This window comes from Cydia splendana, chromosome 18, assembly GCF_910591565.1.
Source record: "Cydia splendana chromosome 18, ilCydSple1.2, whole genome shotgun sequence".
In the NCBI taxonomy this organism is placed as follows: Eukaryota; Metazoa; Arthropoda; class Insecta; order Lepidoptera; family Tortricidae; genus Cydia; species Cydia splendana.
In genome coordinates this window covers 386,235-407,479 of record NC_085977.1, presented here as the reverse complement: position 1 = coordinate 407,479, position 21,245 = coordinate 386,235, and the positions used below count along the sequence as shown (strand labels likewise).

Below are 21,245 nucleotides of genomic sequence, written 5' to 3'. Positions count from 1 at the left end.
AGCCAGGGCAAGACGTCAAATGTACCTACCTGGAGGTAGACGTAGTAGTCGTAGGGCTGGTGCAGCGGCCAGCAGCGCTGCGGCGGCACGGGGTACAGCGGCGGCACTGGGTACAGCGCGCCGCCCAGCTTGTTGCGTAGGATCCTGCTGATGGAGGACACGGAGGGTACGTTGTACTTGTCGCACACGCCGTCCGCCAGCAGCCGGTCGCGGATCTCCCACGCGAAGATGCCGGGGTCTTTCGCTTTTAGTTGCTTTATGTAGGACACCACCTGGAGCGGAAAATCTGGTTTTGTGAAACGCTCATATAATCTCGATGCAGTCAGTCTTGGACAAAAGCTACGTTGAAGCTTGTGTTCTGTTTCTGTTAATTAATATGTTGTGTTGTTGGGTAATTACCCGATCGAAGGGAACATTATCCTCGTGAAAACTTTTGAGAAAGTATGTGGTCGAAACAAATCACTTAGTATAATTTTTTATACGGCTCTATCAACTGTTAGGTAAGACATTCGCACATATTTGGTCTAATTGGTCTTGTAGAACTATAAATCAAGTTTAAGAAGGTCTACTTGTTTGTATGTATAATATGTCTTTATAGTGGCAACACCCTTAATTTTATTATTATTTGGCCTACCTTGGGCGTCGTAACGCGGGGTTTTGAGCCCCCGATGGCCCCAGGAAGGATGGAACCGGTCTCATGGTACCGCGCTAGGATCTTCGACACACAGCCATGTGATACTCGTAATTGTCGACTGATGTCGCAGGGCCTGGAGAAAACAATCGTATTCAGCAGAGTTCCGTATTTCTACTGCTTGAATTAAAGGTAGGTATATACCTACATAATTTTAAGGTAACACATTACGAATCACTTTACAAACGAAATAAATCTAGATACCTGAACTATGAGGTATCAGTTCAGAGTGTGAAGTCCAATAAAATTACTACTGACAGCACGAATAATATTATTATATCCAGCTGAAGCGGGTTTAATATCTACTCGTACAATTTTTTTTATGCTGTCTACCTGTTGCTGGTGAACCTGACCACACTGCTACCATTTACTCTGACCTCATGATCTGATACCATTGGGTAACGGCTGCTCAATGAACTCCGCCCTGATGCAGTTCCACGTAGCCGTACAGTCGCTATCAGATATATTGGAGCCGTCGAGGTGCAGAAAAATATCTGAACGCGCACTCTAACGCCTTGACAATTAAAGAGGCGTGTTCAGATATTTGTGAGCACCTTGGCCGCTCCGTATATCTGATGGCGACTGTTCCTTATTCCGGTTGATTGATTGTTGTGCTCACCTGATGCCTAGCTGTGCCAGCTCCACTATCCGCAGCCGTACTGCGTTGGGTAGCGGTCGTCCGTTGACGAACACTCCACCTAGCTGATTCACTTCGCCGTATTGCTGCGAGCCGCCTACGCCGCCGCCTAGTGAGCCGCCACTCGGGTCTGTGTACAAACGAGAATATGTTGAGTATGATACGAAGTGGATAGGCGCACCTCTTCTAAAAATAGCTGAGAATTACTTTAAATATACAGTACAAAATATTTCGATTTCGGGTAGTAAAAAATTCTCAGTATGACATAATATATAAGTCTAATATAAATTTACTTTTAATTTTTAATTTACCAATTGTTATTGTTAATTTGTATTTACTGGTGAGAACCAGTAATTGGCTTTTTGTATCACATTTATAAAACCTATTAACATATATGTTAAAAGTTGTTGGATCTCCGAATAGTAATAAATAAATAAATAAATAATAAATATGGCTGGGTTGAGAAAAAACCCTGCAAGTACCAAGCATGCGAATGTAGCAGGCGTTAAAAAAAGCGTCAGTAGTTTATTCAAAAAATTCAGTTCACGCGTTTCATATTACCTATAATATTTAAATTGGTATCCTATTTTAAATTTCTGAATACGCCTCAAAAGTATAACCGCCTAAGCCCGTCTCGTTGAAACAACTGACAATCTGATCAGACAAAACCACTGCTACATTGCAATTTTTAGGTTTTTGATATCATAACCGTCAAACAAAACAAAAACCACTTTTCCCCGAATGTCTCCTACTGAAAGACACGTGTGTTGACGTCAGCTGGTGTCGGGTGTCGCCCCGCGACCTTTGATGTGGCGGCCATGCTGCGAATCCGACTCCGGCTGTAAAATGTAAGCTCGTTAGAATTCCCAGCCTTTATTCCAAAAGAACTGTAATTGGAACGCAGCCAGATCCCATGAGCAAAGAGTTGACCCTTACAAAAATGTCATATTAATGCATCAGAATACGAACGGAAGACTTCAAAGCGACTGAAGCGTTTTTAAAGCGGCCCTACCGTATCGCGTTGCATCCTCCTAATAAATGTCACATCAGTGTCACGCCACCCGAGCCGCCGCGACACCGCCACGACACCGCCGAACAACAAACGAGTGAATGAACGAAACGGGAGTCGGCTGTCAATCTTCGTGAACAGTTGAATGATTGACTTTAAAATGTTAGATGACAGTAAAAGTGCACGGCTGCTGTCAAATTAGAGGAAAACACGTGTAAAGCGTTCCGTTTTGATATTTTTAGTGCAATCGGAATCATTTTGTATCTTGTCTTGTATCCTCTATTTAACTGTCAGCGTTTCTCTTACTTGAAAAGCAGTTTTGTGTGATTATTTGCAGTGTGGATTATTTATTACTCTTTAGAAATGTAAAGTTGTCAGCTTGTAGAGACCTACTTATTTAGGACTTTAATAATGAAACATTATTAGGCAATAATTATGCATGATGTTCTTAATTTAAGAGTTTTAAGACGAATATCCACTACATGACCCCTGAAAATCACCGCGGGACGGACCCGATGCGGTCCGGATTAGCGAGGTTCTTCTTTTATGTGAGTAGATATACTTACCTACTAAATGTGAAGAGGAATAATGACTGTGATGCATGTGCATATCACACATGATATGTAGGTGTACGTTAATATCTTGATTGTAAATTGTTATTATTTTATTATTGTAATGTTATGTAAACAAACTTTTGAATGCTTTACGGCAGTATTTTGTAAAAGTCTAACATAGAACAAGGACGGTAGTGAAGTGACGAAACCTACCTAATCAACAATAATAATTTACGGACATATAGGTAGATCGGTAGATCAAAATTTTAATGAATAGTCATCGCCTCATAAATTTCTCATCCACAAATCAACCCTTCGCGGTTGACAGCCCAAAACGACGCGTGCGCAGCCCCGCTAGTCGGCCCCGACAAATCGCCCGACAGCCGAGTCGTCTTGTTGCGACTTTACGGATTTAGATCGAGGTGTCGGCAAATTTAAAGCGTTTTAAGGATTAATGAGTACTGCCCGGGGAGCTCATTACATCCTGTAGTTTTATTTCGGTTGCAGATTTGCAAAAAGAGTAAGTAAACTTGTCTTTAGTATCTTGTCAGTTAATAGTCTCAAGATATTTGTATAATGACGTTATTGTAACGAACATTTTTAATGTTAAGCAGTCATCGAACCACTACATCAGCTACATGTAATGATTGAAAATGTGTAATTAATCAAGTTACCTCTCTCTGTTTCTTGTAAAATACTATACTTAGTCTAAATAAATTGTACGAAATGTACGAGTAGGTATTAAAGTAGCTCTCAGTAGTCTCAGTACCCGTGAAAACGTCTATGGTAGTAATTTAATGCACTAATTTGACGAGTATTTTAACTCATTATAAAAAAAAAGAATTGTGGAACAAAATACAGTGGAACCTGGATAATTGCAATCTCACGGGACCGGCCATTTTTTGTCAATTAACCAGGTTTTTCATTTAAGCAGGTCGTGTCAATTAGCGAGGTTCAAAAAATCGTTGTGTCAATTATAGAGGTTTTCATTAATAGAGGTTGCGTTCTGACAAATTTCTTTTATGGAGATGCAAATAACCATTGAAAGTAGATATACACGCTTACGTTCTGGGTTTCTGGTCTATTATATACACTACATTAATTACTACTTTATTTTCTTATTAATCATTTGGATTTAAAACATTCCCTTGAATTGTAGAAGAAAGTTTTACTAGAATGTAAAAAGCATACTTTGTTTTTGATTTAATCAAAACTATTTCACCTACTACAGGCTGCGATAAAACCCAATAAATAAATTGAATTCTGGATGAAGATATAAATAAAATGATCATTGCTATTAAAATATTGTTTCCTGTCTATTATTTAATTTATTTCAATTACAGAGGTAATAAGTAAGACTAGTTTCAATAATAGAGGTAAATAGAAGAGCAGAAATAACGGATTCTTTTATCACAGTGTCAATTATAGAGGTTTTAGTTGCGATGTGGTCAATTACAGAGGCAAAATTACGAAAAGCCCTAAAAATCTAAATTGCAATTATAGAGGTTCCATAATTTCAATTATAGAGGCCTTTTGGTCTCAAGGGACCGGGACCGGACTTTTGGTTGCAATTATTGAGGTTTTCCATTTATCCAGGTGCCAATTAACCAGGTTTCACTGTATTAATGTTACTGTTATGCAAAAATTTCTTTCAGGGGATCCTGAGGTAACTCAAATCTATTGATGTAATGAAACATTTTAATTTTGGACAGTTTTACGTACTGATCTTAGTAACTATTCCTGTAGGTATAAGCTAGATATAGAGCTAACTCTCCTATGGAGTTATGATATAGAAGTGCCCGCCCCGCGCGGCGGCGCGGGCGCACGGTGGCTGGCGTGCACTGCACGTGCGTGGCGCAAATTCAAGGAACGCTGTCACCCGATTGTTGTTTCAAAGGATTGCCGCTGCTTCACTTTTTGGAAACATCTTTCTGATTTATGTGCGAAGCGAGAGATGTTTCTTTGACCACAAACACTCCTTTATTTTTTACGTTACACGTTTTATGACTACGAATTTGGGCAGATTTTTTCTTCTAATAGTTACCTTTTTTCAGCATTGTCGTCAGTCTGAAAAAGTTGGTTAATTATATGTTACCAGCATATAATTAACAGTACTAAAGTCCGTCCGTTTAAGTACTTAGTAAAAAACCGTCTCAGGTCTTTTTAACCAGTTTTTTTACGACAGTATAACGGATTTTTCTTTCTTATTTTTTTTTTGTACATTTGCCTTCAGTTATTAAAAAAAAATGTTTTGCAGTGTACAACTCAGGCTCTTTCATAGGATACTTACCCCGCTTGACCTAAAGTGTCATTCTATGGAACTTGCTAACTATGTAAAGAATGATGAATTTACTAGTGACTTTTGTTTACATACTTAGTTAGCAAGTTCCATAGAATGACACTTTAGTAATCTAGACTTTGAAATTATGCCCCCTCATATCGGATATTTTGCATAATGAATTAATGAATATAAATGAAACACTTTCAATGTTTCTCAGTTACTCTTGTTTAAACTATTTCAAATTTCAAAACAATAGCGTAAGTAGTTCCTAAGATATTTAGGAATGTGACAAACGGACAGGCGGACAGAGTCGCACTTAGGGGTTGCTTTTCATCTTTTTGGTACATTTTCATTACTAAGAGGTCGCAATAAACAAATTCATTAAATAAATAGTACATTAAACTGCTTCAAATTAATACGAATTTCGTATTCCGTCGGAAGATGACAGTATTGTAGATCGCCTCCACAATAAAGCTAACAAAGTGTGACGTCGATAGTGTCGCGCCACTCGCGCCGCGCGATCAACACATTAGCGACGCGCTATTAGGTTAGGGGCGAGCGAGCAACAAACTCTGGCTGTATCGATAATTATATCTTGGTCTGGCAAAAAGTCCCGAAATTCAAAATTACTAGGGGAGATATAACTGTTTGGTGTCTTTTTACACGAGTGTTCTAGCGATGAATTTGATTTGCCAGACTACCCACGTTTGGCGTCATCTTCAAAACACAGATGGCGCCCAACGTCCATTGGGTTAAGGTATCCGATATAAATGAGTGAATTGAGCACCTATGCGAGGATGTACATAGGTGATACTCGTAGATGGCAGAACTGAACTATGTAATGTACCTACTCAACGTTTTCTTGCTTGCATCATACATGTAAAAATATTTACACGTATTTGTTACTCAATCATCAATTGACGAAAAGGGCTTATATCTGGTACATAGATAGTTTAAACCTTTGACTATACAAAATAATAAGTATATAGTTAGATAAAAAATAATTTAAATCATAAGTGCTGACATTATCGCAAACAGAAATAATTCTCTAATAACGTACACAAAACTGCCCAAAATAGGGACAAAAGGAGGGGTTTGAAGGAGGTCTACACCAAATGTTTGGTCGATGAAGGCGAAAAAGGAGAATGTAGGTACATACATACACGAAACCACACTACAGAAAGTGTTAAAAGGTATCAAATTAGGCTCTTGTCCTCCAATAAAATTTCATCGATATTTAAACGGTCCCTCACTCGCGATAGTCCCAAATCGACTTCTCAATTTAAACTGCTTTCTTTGAGCATCAACTAATTGGTTCCCAAGCGGGACAGCCATATACGACTCGCATCGAGCGCGAAGAGCACCGAGCAATAAGGCGGGGAACATCTTTTTCAGAAATAATTTACTGTTTTCTTTGACGTTTGTTCGCTGACAGTTACTAGTGTTTTCGGCGAATGCATTCATTAATCCAAGCGGCGCTTCAGAGAGCGAGATATATTGCTTTTCCCGTATACTTGGTCGATGTTTTAGGAAGAACAAAGGATGCAATGGATCGTTAAGCGGCTAGTGGTCGGGTTTGTGGCCCGTAAATATGATAATTATTAGTTTCTTTGATTCTAATGATAATGTCGGACAAAAGTTCTGAGCGAGTATTTTGGTCGCTATGGGGCTTAAGGACAAAAGCGGTGTATTTCAGGCGTCCCGTGAAGTGTGTCGATGAGAAGTATTTATAAGTATAATAGCACTATAAATAGATGAAAGACGACGTATTCCCAATAAAATATGATTCAGGCTATACTAAAGTGCAATGTACGTCGACTGCGTAAAATTATTTCGATCATGTAGTTCTTCAATCATATTAATAAAAATTGTAGGTATGTTAAATTATTTATGGAATAACATAAAAAAAACATACACAGTGAAATTTATAAACGAACTACTTAATAAGTAGGTACTTAATTATTAAACTATTGTAAAATTTAAAGTATTGCACCTATTGTAAGTACGATTTGTAGTTTTGGATATACTCGTATAATACGGTGCTAAAACCGGTGATCATGAAAGACCTATCTATACTCGTTCAAATACTTCAGTTAAAAAAACACACACCCATTTAAAGTCAATCCTTTGCAATAATCGACCGAACGAAATTTTTGTTCTGCTGACTGGTGATGTCTCTAACCGGAGCAAACTAGATTATTACTCTTAGTTCATTCAACGTTTAAAGCTAGGTAGGTATAAGTAGTACATTTTTTACCTCAAACTGAGCGTTCGGCTTTGTCACTGACTTGTTCACTTTCTGAAAGCCGCTACCGCCCATGTCATTATGTCAATATCAACATTATCAACCAAGGTATTCACCGGTCCGCTCTTCACAAACCAGCATATGTTTGACCTTTGCAAATAGTTGATTATACCAATCTTTAATAAAAAAATAATGGCACGCATATTTATAAAAAAAATAACTATCTCACAGTCTTCCCTTTTTATTGTTAAAACGCCCTCATAATTATTTACTCATATCGACTACGAAAATATACATAAGTTACCTATTTAATTTATTACTTTGCCAATTTTCGCTACTGCTCCCGTACTTAAATTAATATTTGTTAAGTATACAAACGTTGCTGCCGAGAGTAACACAACATTTTTCACCCTGAGAGGGATATACAATCAGGCTAAGCTAACTCTGCACTCTGCACCGTGTTTGATAACACAGAGTCTGGAAGTCTCGATCTTCTATGAATATATGGCGTTTAAAATACCAATTGCACACTCTGTGCTATCAAACACGGTGCAGAGTTAGCTTAGCCTGACTACTAAGTAACTAAAAAAATTACAATTCGCATCAAAATTATTGCTAAGAAATATATACTCGTATTAATAAAAAGCCAACGCCAGCTAGACAGACAAACCAGTCAAAATGTTTTTTTCGAACAGCCTCTCTTGCAAGTGCGCGCGCGCGGTGCTCCCGTATGTTTGCCGTCCGGTGGCTCTGTTTGTCGGTCTGTCGGCGCCCTGTCGCCGCGGGCGGGCCCGCAAACAAGTATTAGGTACGAGTGGGTTCGAGTGCCAGTGCCAGCACTACTGGTTGTGTTTTGATGACCGCGTTTCTGCCAAGATACCTTAAATCTTTATATGTGCATTGAAATAACAGTTCATAAAAAAATCGGGCAAGTGCGAGTCGGACTCGCGCACGAAGGGTTCCGTACCATATAAAAAAAAAAAACAAAAAAAAAAGCAAAAAAAAAAACGGTCACCCATCCAAGTACTGACCACTCCCGACGTTGCTTAACTTTGGTCAAAAATCACGTTTGTTGTATGGGAGCCCCATTTAAATCTTTATTTTATTCTGTTTTTAGTATTTGTTGTTATAGCGGCAACAGAAATACATCATCTGTGAAAATTTCAACTGTCTAGCTATCACGGTTCGTGAGATACAGCCTGGTGACAGACGGACGGACGGACGGACGGACGGACGGACGGACGGACAGCGAAGTCTTAGTAATAGGGTCCCGTTCTACCCTTTGGGTACGGAACCCTAAAAACGTACCTAGTACTTAAAAGAAACTTAATAACTTGATTGTATGCCTCATTGTGCGAGACAAAATAAAATTCATTTTAAAAACTCAAAAGAACAACACATTGGCCCGCAATCAGCATAGGTTTAGAGAGAGGCGTAGATTTTATTTCTTTTAACCTACAAAGACCTAAAAAAGGGACTAGGTGTCATTTATCACCAAAATGATTTCAAATAATGTAAATGAGCTCAGCGAAAGTTATCAAACATACCAATTGGGCGACCCAGACGGAGCTAATCGACCGCCCTTATAGTTTTGAAAAATGTGCAATAAAAGCGTAAATGTCTCCAAGTCCAAATGGGCAAGCCACAGTAGGAACAAAGTAAATAGTAAGTTGCTTCTCAACTGAGGAACTTTGCCACACCTACAACTACATTTATAACTATGCTAATTAAACTGTCATCAATTATTAAACATGGACGACGAATGTTGTTTACCTCTGGGCGTGAGAGCCTCACATCGGGCCTTGATTGGCGGAGCTCCTAAAGGTGCTTTTGAGTGTGGAAGCCAGGTTTATTCAACATTTTTCTGAGTAAATGATCGTAATATAAATAATGGTAACGTGAAATTTCTGCAAATATTATTATATTCACGCATAAGTATAAGTAAGCGAATTCTGTTTATGAAAGATTGCCTTTTGTAGGTCAAGGTTTCCTATACTAATATGGATTACTTACTTAACTAAATAAAAAGGTAGCTATAATTTTGTAGCTTGGACATCTTGAATAAAGACTTGACAAAAAGTACTGGCATGTTTATTTAAAAGCTTTCCAAAGGATCCCAGAATCCGTTTCTAGTATTTTTATATTTTTTTATACTTGTAAATACAGTTGTACGAAAACAATATCGTAAAATATTATTAAAAAAGCAGTAAATCAAATGTACACGCATTTGGTTCCGCGTTATCAGCACGTTTGATAGCCACCTAAACATTGGAGCGTTTTAATCACGGAGTTTAATAGTAAATGTAATTATTCCGTATCGTGCACGTTACATCTGTAATAGCGCTGCGCTGTGATTGGTCCGTGTCGCGCTCGTAAACTCGTGCATTCAGTTATGAATATCACAGAATATTTCTATGTAAGAAAATGGTATTCTGTTTCCACTAAAAATCAGATGCTTATGGGAAGATCGCGTGCTTGCTACTGCATTACTGGATAAATGGAAACCCTCAATAATTACAAGTATTGCAACCAAATGTTGGGTAGGTACGGTTCCTTTGTATCGAAAGGCCTCCTATATGTACCTAGGTGAAATTGTGGAACCTCTTCAAATGAAATTCAGATTTTGTTGTTCTTCTTAATTTTGCCTCTGTAATTGTTACCAATTTTTCCACCAAGTATTATTTTGTTTTATTTGTCATGAAAGTACGATTTCAAGGATTAAGTTAGAAGTAGTAATGAATTCAAGAACTATTGGGTCTATTGGTAGCTCAAAGTAGGTCGAATACCGGCGGGCATTGGCGCGACAATTCGTGTCACCTTAAATCACCTTTAATGAGTGTCGGAGGTGGCCCAACTCACCCAGCTGCCATTCCGACACGTGCCCTCACTAATTGTCCGCAGGCACGTGCCCGAGGACCAACATCATTTATTAGGAGGACAAGAAGCAAAAAATGCAATGTAGGTATTGGATTGTAAAATCAAGGCGATAATCAAGAATATAGGACCTTTTTAAGATATTATGTTTTCATACAAGTACCTATGGAAGCTATGGTGCTGTCGGAGAATGCTCCGGATCTTCCGGATTCTCCGGATCCAGATCGGAGCCAAAAGTAATAGTTTAAATTTTTAATGTGTATTTTCACAAATCTTCAGGAAATGTGGCAAAATAGGCTGTAAACGTTACAGCTTAAACTGTTTAGACAACTACGGTTTCACTCACTTGAATTTTTTGTCGCTGTTGGCGAAATGTTTCGAGCCCGTCGGGGGTCCTTCTTCAGGCTCGAGTGCTACGTTACAGCTTTATAAAACTTTTAATATTGTAGCCATTACCGTTTAATATATCTACAGCCACCGAAATAAATCGATCTGGCAAGTTCTTTGAAGCAGGCTACAGACAATCGATGGCCAACGATCCATCACGCGGCTCGAAACCGTCGCTCGAGCACAATTTGTTAGGCTGTGGCACTTTTACGACCAAACTAAGGGGATTCAATTTGTTTGGCGTATTTTTAGATTCAGATTTCCGCACAACGGGGATGTTATTGAGAATGCTTACAGCATAGTTGTAGGCTGCTAGACCAGTATAACTGTGCTCTAAGATTACGTATAGTTGTTATAGGTCGTGTTACGTTACAATGGTCCCGATTTGCCTGCGCTAGCGTAAGCAATACCAATACACGCTTTGTTGAATAAAGACCTTTTAGAAGTAATGGTTTAAAGTCAACCGCCCAATTAAAGGTTACAGCTGGACTTTGGAAAAACTTTGAGTAATGGTTTGGACTGCAGTCTTGTAGGTACACCCCTTAAGATGCCATAGAGTAAATATTTCAACATGTTTTGAGGGAGTTGCATACTTAGTTATGATATTTTTGAGTCTGGAGGGTGAGTTGTGCTTTGTTCAGTTTTGTATTTTTTCTTGCTCTCAGAATTTTACGCTTACGTACGCGTAGGTACCATCGCCCACACTGTTAACACTTTAACAGACCATCGGTGGAGCTTATGCCTTTTGTAATATGGTCCACCGATGGACAGTTAAGCGTGTTGCTGTTCGTACAATAAGCATTTTTATGTATAAACTGAAATAGATTTCATATACATACTAAAGAAAAAATTAATAAGCCGTCCAGTGGCCGGATATCAAAGTAATAGGTATTTGATTTGTTCACTAGTTACATTTTTTTATGCCACATCGATGGCAAACAAGCATACGGCCCGCCTGATGGTTGATTGTTATCAAAAAATGGACATATCTATTGAATATGTAGAGGTAAGTGCCTTTAGCCTTTCTTACCTATTCTGTCTTTATACTCTTTGGGCTAAGCCTAATTTACTTAGAAACAACATGTAACAGCGAACCATTAAAAAAAAATTATATGGTTTAAAAAAAAGTCAAAACCTACGTACATTTACTTCGGACCTTTAGAAATACAGTAATACCTCCGGGAGAGAGAATGGCCTTGTTTGCGAAACTCAAATATCAAAGATCGGTAGAGTCAGTCTATGAAAAGTCTGCAGCGGATTTGATAGCCCACGCAGTGCACTTGTTATTTTAAACGTCAAACTTCTATGAAATTATGACGTATAAATGACACGCAGTGCAAGGGTCTAGCAAATCCCCTGCAGACTATTCTTGGTCCGACTCTATTTTCGAGTATCCGTCATGCTGAGGTTTGAAAGGGCCGACACTTTGGAAAATCATCAAATCGACAGCAAACATTATAGAAAAGCAGTTACCCCCGGAAATACTTCGAAACCCACTACATTCAGATTATTATCGATTCAATACTCTTCTCAGAGGTTAGGTTATCATTCAGAATCAGAATCAGATCATTTATTTGCTTTTCACATATAAATACATGCAAATATAGTTATAAAATATACTCTAAGGTAGGTAATTACATGCTAGAACATTATAGAAAAGCAGTAACCCCCGAAAACACTTCGAAACTCATTACATTCAGATTATTATCGATTCAATACTCTTCTCAGAGGTTAGGTTAGGTTATCATTCAGAATCAGAATCAGATCATTTATTTGCTTTTCACATATAAATACATGCAAATATAGTTATAAAATATACTCTAAGGTAGGTAATTACATGCTAGAACATTATAGAAAAGCAGTAACCCCCGAAAACACTTCGAAACTCATTACATTCAGATTATTATCGATTCAATACTCTTCTCAGAGGTTAGGTTAGGTTATCATTCAGAATCAGAATCAGATCATTTATTTGCTTTTCACATATAAATACATGCAAATACAGTTATAAAATATACTCTAAGCATTAGCATGTAAGTATACCTATACTTACATGCTAAAATTGCTTATTTTAAGGTTATATGTGTAAGGATATGCATTAAAATTATTATGTACATATATATACATATGTCATTCAATAACACTAAATTAAAATCATTACAATAATGTCAAAAGTAATTACTCAAGTGCATTCGCAAAAAAATCATTATATTTGTAATACGGTCTATTAGTAAAGTAGTCTTTTGCTTTTTTGTTAAATATTCTAAAATCTTTACAATTTTTTACGTCTTGAGTAGGGAATGCAAATCGGTTATTTTTTGTATGGAAATTATCGGTTATTATTAACCGAAACCGCGGTTATTTCCATACAAAAAATAACCGATTTGCATTCCCTAGTCTTGAGTTAACTTGTAAAAAATTTTTGATTGCCATGTTATTAACACTATTATTAAAATGGACAAAACTTGATTTTGTACATGCTAGTCTATTTTTCATTATCTCATATCATCAGGGTTAGAACGGGTGGTAGTTTTCATTTTTGACATTAATCGCAGCGTACGTACCTATAATATACCTTGAAGAATTAACTACCTCTATCTTTCCTAGATGCCGTAAGGCTTCTGAAGATCTTGCATAACAATCCATTTAAATAGAAGAGCGCGCACTCGATGCGCGGGAGTTGATTCAGTAGTCGCAGGGAAGGGGATGGGGGGGTCGTGTTTGCCGCCATTACGCTGTTTACTCGGCTAATGCGTGAGTCAACAATTCGAGGACAGCAGTAGTAGGACTATATAGGGACACTTTTTACTTTAGGTCTGTTTTTCATTTACATATTTTATTCCACATCACTGCCTATGGTTTGAGTCTAGCATGCACATGCAAGTGCGAGTGGTATTCGATAAAAATATCTAATAGGTATCAGCTTGATATCAAAAAATTTTATAAGTACATATTAATAAATCAACAACTTTATTAATATACAAATCTAAGAATTTTGCCTACATTTTGAAACTCGAAATATGCAAAAATTCATAATTCAAAAGTTTATGGACTGGATGTCAAATAGTTATTCATCGTAAAAGACGATATTTTTTCCAAAACAATTCGTACCAATCGTACCTATAAATAAATTCAAAGACTTTAAACAACTGTTTTTTTTTAATAACATTTTTGAGATTTTGGGTATTGTTTAATGCGATCTACTTCGTAGCTTACTAAAGCTGTAAAAATGTTTTTTTACTTTTCTTTTCGGTGTTTATTATCATTATCAATAAGATCAAGTGAAACCAAGACGAATCGAGAACTTTCAATTTCGACCTTCTAGAAAGTTATATCCTGATAATATATAGCAAAATATAGCTGTACCCATTAATTAGTCACAATGTCATTACACGAAGTGATAAAATTAATCGATCGCTGTGATTTTTTAATTAGATACAAACATGCCAAATTAATTGCCTACAAACCGTTTTACACATGCCAAACGTTATTAAAGTGTTAATCTTAATTACAAACTGTTTGCATTCAGTAATTAGTGCCTATCCTGAAATTCAATATGAGTACAATAGCGTCACTTAGCGGTACGATAATCACACACAAACTGAGCAAAGAGAGAGGTAGCGAAGCATCTCAGACACAACCTCGGCTCACCCAAAAAAGACAGTCAGACAGACAAACATCATGGACACTTAAGACCTTCCTTGTGTTATGACTGCACCCAAACAGCCGCGTTCCGCGTCGGTACTGCAAACAAGCTACCGAAGAGAAACTGGCCACAGTACACAGTTTAAAACAATACGCTGCAGGCAGAGTCAGGTATATATAGATGACTGTGCCACTTAATATATCATCATTAAATCCGTTAGGTAGATGCTCATTATGTAGCACAGTAGACATACATAAAAGCTATTTTTACCACTACTCCTTGTAAACCTTATCGTAAAGCCTGGAGCCTATACTAATGATCAATGGTATGTATGCTTGTCCATTCACTCTTTACAATACAAATTTTTAGGGAATGTTAAATAGAGTCAGAACCAGACCAAGCTAATTCTGCGTGGCATTTGCAATGACAGTGTGATAATGTCATCATTTCTGTCAAACTTCGATGAAAGTATGACTTTTATGATGACACTCCCTCGCTTTTTTCCTGTTCAAGTTGGTGCAAAAATAGCTTAGATGGACTCTAGCCTGTTGATGTGATGTGAGCACTGCGGCAGCCGTGAAGGCGCCGCCGTTTATTGAATTATTGAATTGTTTGTCCACTCGTGAGTAAAAGCATTGCTTAATTCAAACCAGGGCTTGAGTGGCTCATGCCTAATGTGGGGTGACCGGCCCTAATTCAACTTAAGAATGTGGCTTTAACGTTTTTCTCTAAGTACAAGTTATAAAGTAGGTACAAAATTTTATTTCACGAATTATACCCTCAGAAAGAAAAAGTTAGGTACTTAAACGTATTTGTCTTTAAACATTAAGTACCTTTGTTTCTTTGAAGGGGTTGGCTCTACAGAAACAAAGGTAAATCCTTTGAATAAATAAAGACGGCTACTTTGTCCCGCCGAGCCAATACAAATGTGGATAAAAAGCGCAGCAACCAAACAACCACAATACGATTAGTACAAATGGCTACAGCAATGTTTGTCCTCTACTTACCTAGCGCACACTCGCTGGACCTTACGGCGTAGGTAGTAAGGGTGATGGGAGTAGGGTAGCGTGTAAATAGAGCTAATTGACAGGAAATTGTAACATTATGCGTTGTTTGAGTACAGCTTTAGCAATGGCGCCGGCGGCGCTATAAGTAAGAGTCCATGAGGTAGGTTCTTAAATTTTATGACAGTTAATTATGTTCTCATCACCATTTGATGATACGCTCTTATGAAATTTTGGGAAAATTTGTTAGGGAAGTGGTAATTTGCGATAAAATTTTCACCGATATGTTATTAAACCAAATTAATTTGCTATACTATAGACATTGTGACATGTGAGATCCCCCGTGGGGATAAGTTCGCCTTTGTACATTGCATATAGTTTTTTGTGTTTATAATCTGTCTTACCTATGTAAGTGTTTACATACATACATATAGGTGATATAGGTACATACATGTTAATAAATCTTATGCGTGTACAATAATCTTAGATGAAAGGGAACATTCACCGATATGATGATAGTTTAATATGATAGAATTAGTGATGATTCACTAAATGTACAAAAATAAACTAAGTATTTTATTGCCTAAGTATGTGACCGCTGAATTCATTCATATCATTTCCTTGATTATAATTATTCAAAGAAACAAAATGTATCTTTTCCTGTTGGATACAAGGCACATTTAAACCTCTTTTTACCTATTTATACTCAAGCACGATTATAAGTTCCTTATTTATTTGTTTATTTATTTATTTACTACTACCTACCAACTATTTATTTATTTGTATACGTTATTATAGATCTTTTGTTCATTATATCGTTTCAGTTATTTATCTAATAATTTCTTGGAATACTTACCAGTTATTAATGGTCTTTAGGTAGGTACCTTTACATTTTTGAAGCGGCAAATAGTCACATACTTGTCTGAATTGACCCGGTGACGCAGCAAAAATGTAAAAAATATTAAGATTGTTTGAAATTCTTACAATTTTTAAATTTATGATCGCTAGTTTGAAACATGTAATTTACTTCATAGCTTAAAAATCATACGTTAATGAATACTTAACATATCCTGCCATTTTGTCAGGTATATTTAGGTGGTACTTCTAAACCATAACACATCTAGAAACCTAGGGTTTGTCGTGCCTAAGAAATAATTAATAAAATTACTCATACACGGATTTTAAAATAAAATTGATAGATCAATTTAGGGTTTTCTGTACATTGAAAATTTCCCTTGGCTCGAAAATTAAAGACCATTACTGCTATCTCACTACTAAGTAGGTACCCAAGTAACAAAATTTGGTACCATAAAGGTCCTGAGAACGTTTTGGAGCGTGCTAATTAGTGTTCATAATTAGCACTATAATGGTGTTGTAAACGTTTACGAAACCCCAATTAGGCCCTAGTTTTATCACTGATTTATTCTATAAACATTACATAAAGGCTCTCACGGTGATAAATCAGCTCTATGGTTGAAATGTAAAAGTGACGAGAAACGCTTTTTAGTACTAAAATAGTGCTATCTGCAACGTTTATGTCGCAATTTGCAATTATAAAAGTAACCAAAACATGCTTATAGTGCTATTTTGCACCGTAAACGATTCCAGTGATCTTATTTATCACACTTGCGTCGTGGGTGTCTAAAATATTAAATATCGGTAAGTTCATTCTCGCCATTGTTTCTTAAAGTGACATTTGTATTTCAGGTAATAAAAAGGACGTACTAAAAACATTCGTGGACCGTTACTATGCCGGTATATTGTACATGCGAAAATAATTGTATCGATAAAATCATTATGATGATTTCAAATTTGACAATGCGCTCTCATAATTTTCATGTTTTAATTAAATTTAAATTAATAACATAAGGACTTGTCCCAACTGTGGCTACTATAGTACATATAGGCTTCAGCCGTGCTGCTAACGTGCTATCATGGCAGAAAACAGCAGCCATATTTTAACAGGTTAGGATTAAGTTATTTAGCAACGTAGCAGGTAACTTTTATGGTACTATATAGCACTATAGAAAAACCTTCATGACTTTTACAGAACTAGCCTTATAGCGATGTTGAGAGAGCTTTTAAAAAGCTAAAACGTTACGTAATGGTCGTGTAAAGCCCTTTTATAGTGCTGGTTGATCCTCTAATAGTGTTTACGATACTGCTACAATACTAGTACTATAAAAGTTATTTTGACGCATTATTAGTGCAAAATAGGTACATAAAAGCGTCAGTAAAGTCGTCTATAGTATTAAATAGTACCATAATCGCTTATTGCATGTCTATTACAGTGCAGCACTTTAAATATTCTTTTGTACGGTGCTATAAGCGTTCTAAGAGCTAAATTATAGAACTAAAATGCTCTTTAATCTTATAGAACCAAAACGCTCTGTTAAAAACCTTTATAGTACAAGCAGTCACAATGGTTACCATTATAGGCCTACTATATCACTGTTTGGTGATAAAATGCCTTAGTTATAGAACCTTTTGTTACTTGGGTACCAATTGAGCAATACGAGTAGGTTGAGTAGGTAACAGAAACGATATCAAACGGTTTGAATGCGACATAAAATGTCAAAAAAAGTTGTGAATCAACTGTAACTCGCGCACACTCTCATTCATTAATGTTCTTGATATTGTTGCTAACTTATTATCATTCATTAATGTTCTTGATATTGTTGCTAACTTATTATTACCGTCTACGTCTGATATCGCGGCCACAGCTACTATGTTTATGTTTTTCTTAATTATTGTTATCATAATACATATAAACATTAGTGCCAAAAACTGCAACATGTAGCAAGAATCTTGAGTATTAATAAAGAAAAAAAAATAAGCATGCTATCTATGCAGGAAAAACGAATACTCGTAGAAAAGTTGTGGACATTTTGGTCTTTTATATTATCTACTTCTGTATAATCGTCTAGTATAATCGTCTGGGGCTAATCGGGGTAAATCGGTTCTTGTTGTTTAATCTCACTGAATTAAGGATGACTCACGTTAGACCGGGCCGTGTCGGCGTCGAAGCTTACGGGTCTTAGGTACTTTTCTATGACATGACAGGTGATCACGTCATGCTTTCCATAGAAAACGATGCGCCGGAAGGTCCGGCCCGGACACCGCCCGGTCTAACGTGAGTCATCCATTAGGGTGTAATTTTCTTCCAAAAACTTTAAATAAAGCTATTTTCTTATTGGCCGGCGTAGAAGACATTGTATATTGCTTACCTATATTTAACACGGCGAATCGGGTCAGACTTGTTGATATTGAAAATATTGCTTACTTCAATTCGATTCAATATATATTTCAGATCATGACCATATAATTATATGTATAGTGTTAGTGTACTACATTCTCTTAATCCTATGTTAGTTAAACCTATACTAAATTAGAATAGTTAATGAGTGGCGTGGCGGGCGAACAGAAGACGGTCTACAGCACTATTTTAGTGCACTCGTATCTCTTATCCATGCAATATTTCAAATTTTAACAAATTTTTCATCATGAGTCGTTTCACTTGGTGATCCGATTCACCTCGGTCAAAGATGTTGTTCCCTGCAAGTTGTAATATTTCTCAAGCCGTGCGTTGTCCCAAGCTGTTCGCGTATAGCCAAAATTTGAGAATTAAGAGTCAGCTACAGAATTCCGTGTAAATAAAGTAAATAACAATTGGAACATTAGTTTATGTTGGCTCGTGCTGACGCGACCCGCGATAACCGCGATTATCGCCGACCCGCGATACTCGTATCGGCGCGGGCGCCGGTGCCGGCCGACTTAATTGTAAACTAAGGTATATGAACTATGAATGAACGTCACATTTTAGTTGTTTAGTTATATTAACTCTTCATCTGTACGTTATTTTCAAAAACTTAAGACTATATGCGTACTGCTTCGTTATTTGTGTTAGGTAAATCTCTCAAATTAACTTACCTACACACAATGCCTGAATTACAATTGTTTTAAAATACTTAAGTACCTACAAGTTAGTACCTACCTAACTCTTCTGTAGAACCTTTCTTCTAGTCGAGACTTGCGACACAAAGTAAAAACTAACTTTGCTCTCTTGATGCACAGATACATTTACACTATTATTATATAGGAAGAACCAGAAACAAAAGACTCCAAATTAACCAACTAAAAAGCCCGTCTTATTGATAAGAAAAAACTACGAAAGATGTGTAAAGTGCAAATACATAAAATCGAAAGATATCAAATCTGTGAAAGATGACTTTAAGAATATCTACGGGAGTCTATTAACTTGTTTAATGGAGATAACGGGGTTATCTGTCTTTGTTATTACTTACATGTGACACTAATCCTTACGTAATACGTGCGTACACTTCAGCACATGTACCTATATACCTACATAGCAGATATTGCAATATATGTTCTTCAGAAAGGTCAGGAACCAGTCCCAAAATTCCTTGCATATACCTAAGTATTAAATAGGACGTGACCACACTAAAATACTGTAGGTATCGGCGTCGATTTGTCTGGTTGATCGGGACGAGACAAACGCATCTATCGAATCGATCATCTTTTAATAACGAAGTACGCAAAACAATATTTGGTGAAAGTAAATAAAAGCATGGCGGAAGGGTCATTGTATTACAGTAATTTTAAATAGACATTATTACAATCATAGTTACTTAATACTTATGTTCTTAGAACTCGGAACAAGTGAACGTCATTCGTCAGTAGACTGATGATACAGTTCGGGCAGTTATGTGATAAGTAGCGAATTCTCATTGAACGAGTGGCTATTGTTAGCTCTAATTGCACCAAAACATAGAGAAATAAGTAATCTTAGACTACTCACTCCATACATAGATAAAAAAAAGTTACATAATATATTAATAATAAGTTTTAAGTGAGTTTTTGAAAACAAAATTTTGCAACCTTAATAAATTTTAAGTTCTAAGTGAGTTTAAAACTGATGATACGTTACCATACCTCCCATACCACTTTTTTATTAAGTAAGGGAACTGAGTAGGTGAGTGAGCGCTAACTAGAAGCTTAGGTACTTATTATATCTCAATGACCATAATCATCTCTCCTTTGATGCGGCTACATACCGCATCAAATTTTCATGAAATTCCTCGCTCGCACTCGTGCCGCCCTTTGATATGATGGAGGATGGAGGTTGATACCTAATAATTTAGTCAGGTATATTATTTGAAGTCAGGTCATATGGTACGTGCGCTGCAGCGGTATCGCGGGGGTATCGCGGGTTATCGCGCGTGCGTCACTATTACGCTTGTTTGCGTCCAGCTGAGCCAGCACAGCACTACTGGCCAAGATATTCCTTGTTGTGCCAGAAATACTGGCCCCTTTCTCATTTGTAGGTACTCTGCGTGAAACAGCTGTAGACAGTACAGTCAGCATTAGTACTAGTCAGGGAGTTATTTTCCAAATAAAGATATATATCTTGTGAGAGATATATCCATATATCTCTACAGTTCGCGTCCTAAAGTATCTGTCACAGACTAATTGTTCTATATACTTTATGTTAAGCTCTCATAAATGTATCTCCCGTAGTTTGATCTGTTACTTTTGCTGCTGATTGTACCCCAGTAATTGAGTACACCAAAAGGAAGAGATACTCAATGGGGAAAGCCGACGACAGCTTTTTGTAGAGAGTGCTCCTCTATGAGATACCTATGATGAGAGTCGGAATAAATATAGAGGTACACAGAGAAACCATATCAGTAGGGCTACCGCCAATACCGAAAATCGTCAATTGCGGGCATTTTTCTCTGTCACTCTAATTACGCCTTCATTGGAGTAAAAGAGTAAGATCCCCGCAATTTGCGAATTTCGGTTTTCGCGGTAGCCCCTCAGTACAGCCCGACATAAGTAATTCCCGATAGCTTTATTCCACAAGAAACAACAACAAACGAAAACTCTCAGAACAATC

General features: G+C 37.0%; 1 protein-coding gene across 2 annotated transcripts in view; it reads right to left on the bottom strand.

The window, feature by feature from the left end:
- LOC134799349 (paired box protein Pax-1) overlaps positions 1–21,245 on the bottom strand; it is a 28,598-nt gene that overhangs the window by 2,549 nt on the left and 4,804 nt on the right. For both annotated transcript variants that reach the window (XM_063771757.1, XM_063771758.1), the window contains exons 2-4: positions 1,311–1,458; positions 635–767; positions 30–272 (exon numbers count right to left, since the gene is read on the bottom strand). In XM_063771757.1, coding sequence (XP_063627827.1) covers positions 30–272; positions 635–767; positions 1,311–1,458 — 524 coding nt within the window. The remainder of the gene's footprint in view (positions 1–29; positions 273–634; positions 768–1,310; positions 1,459–21,245) is intronic.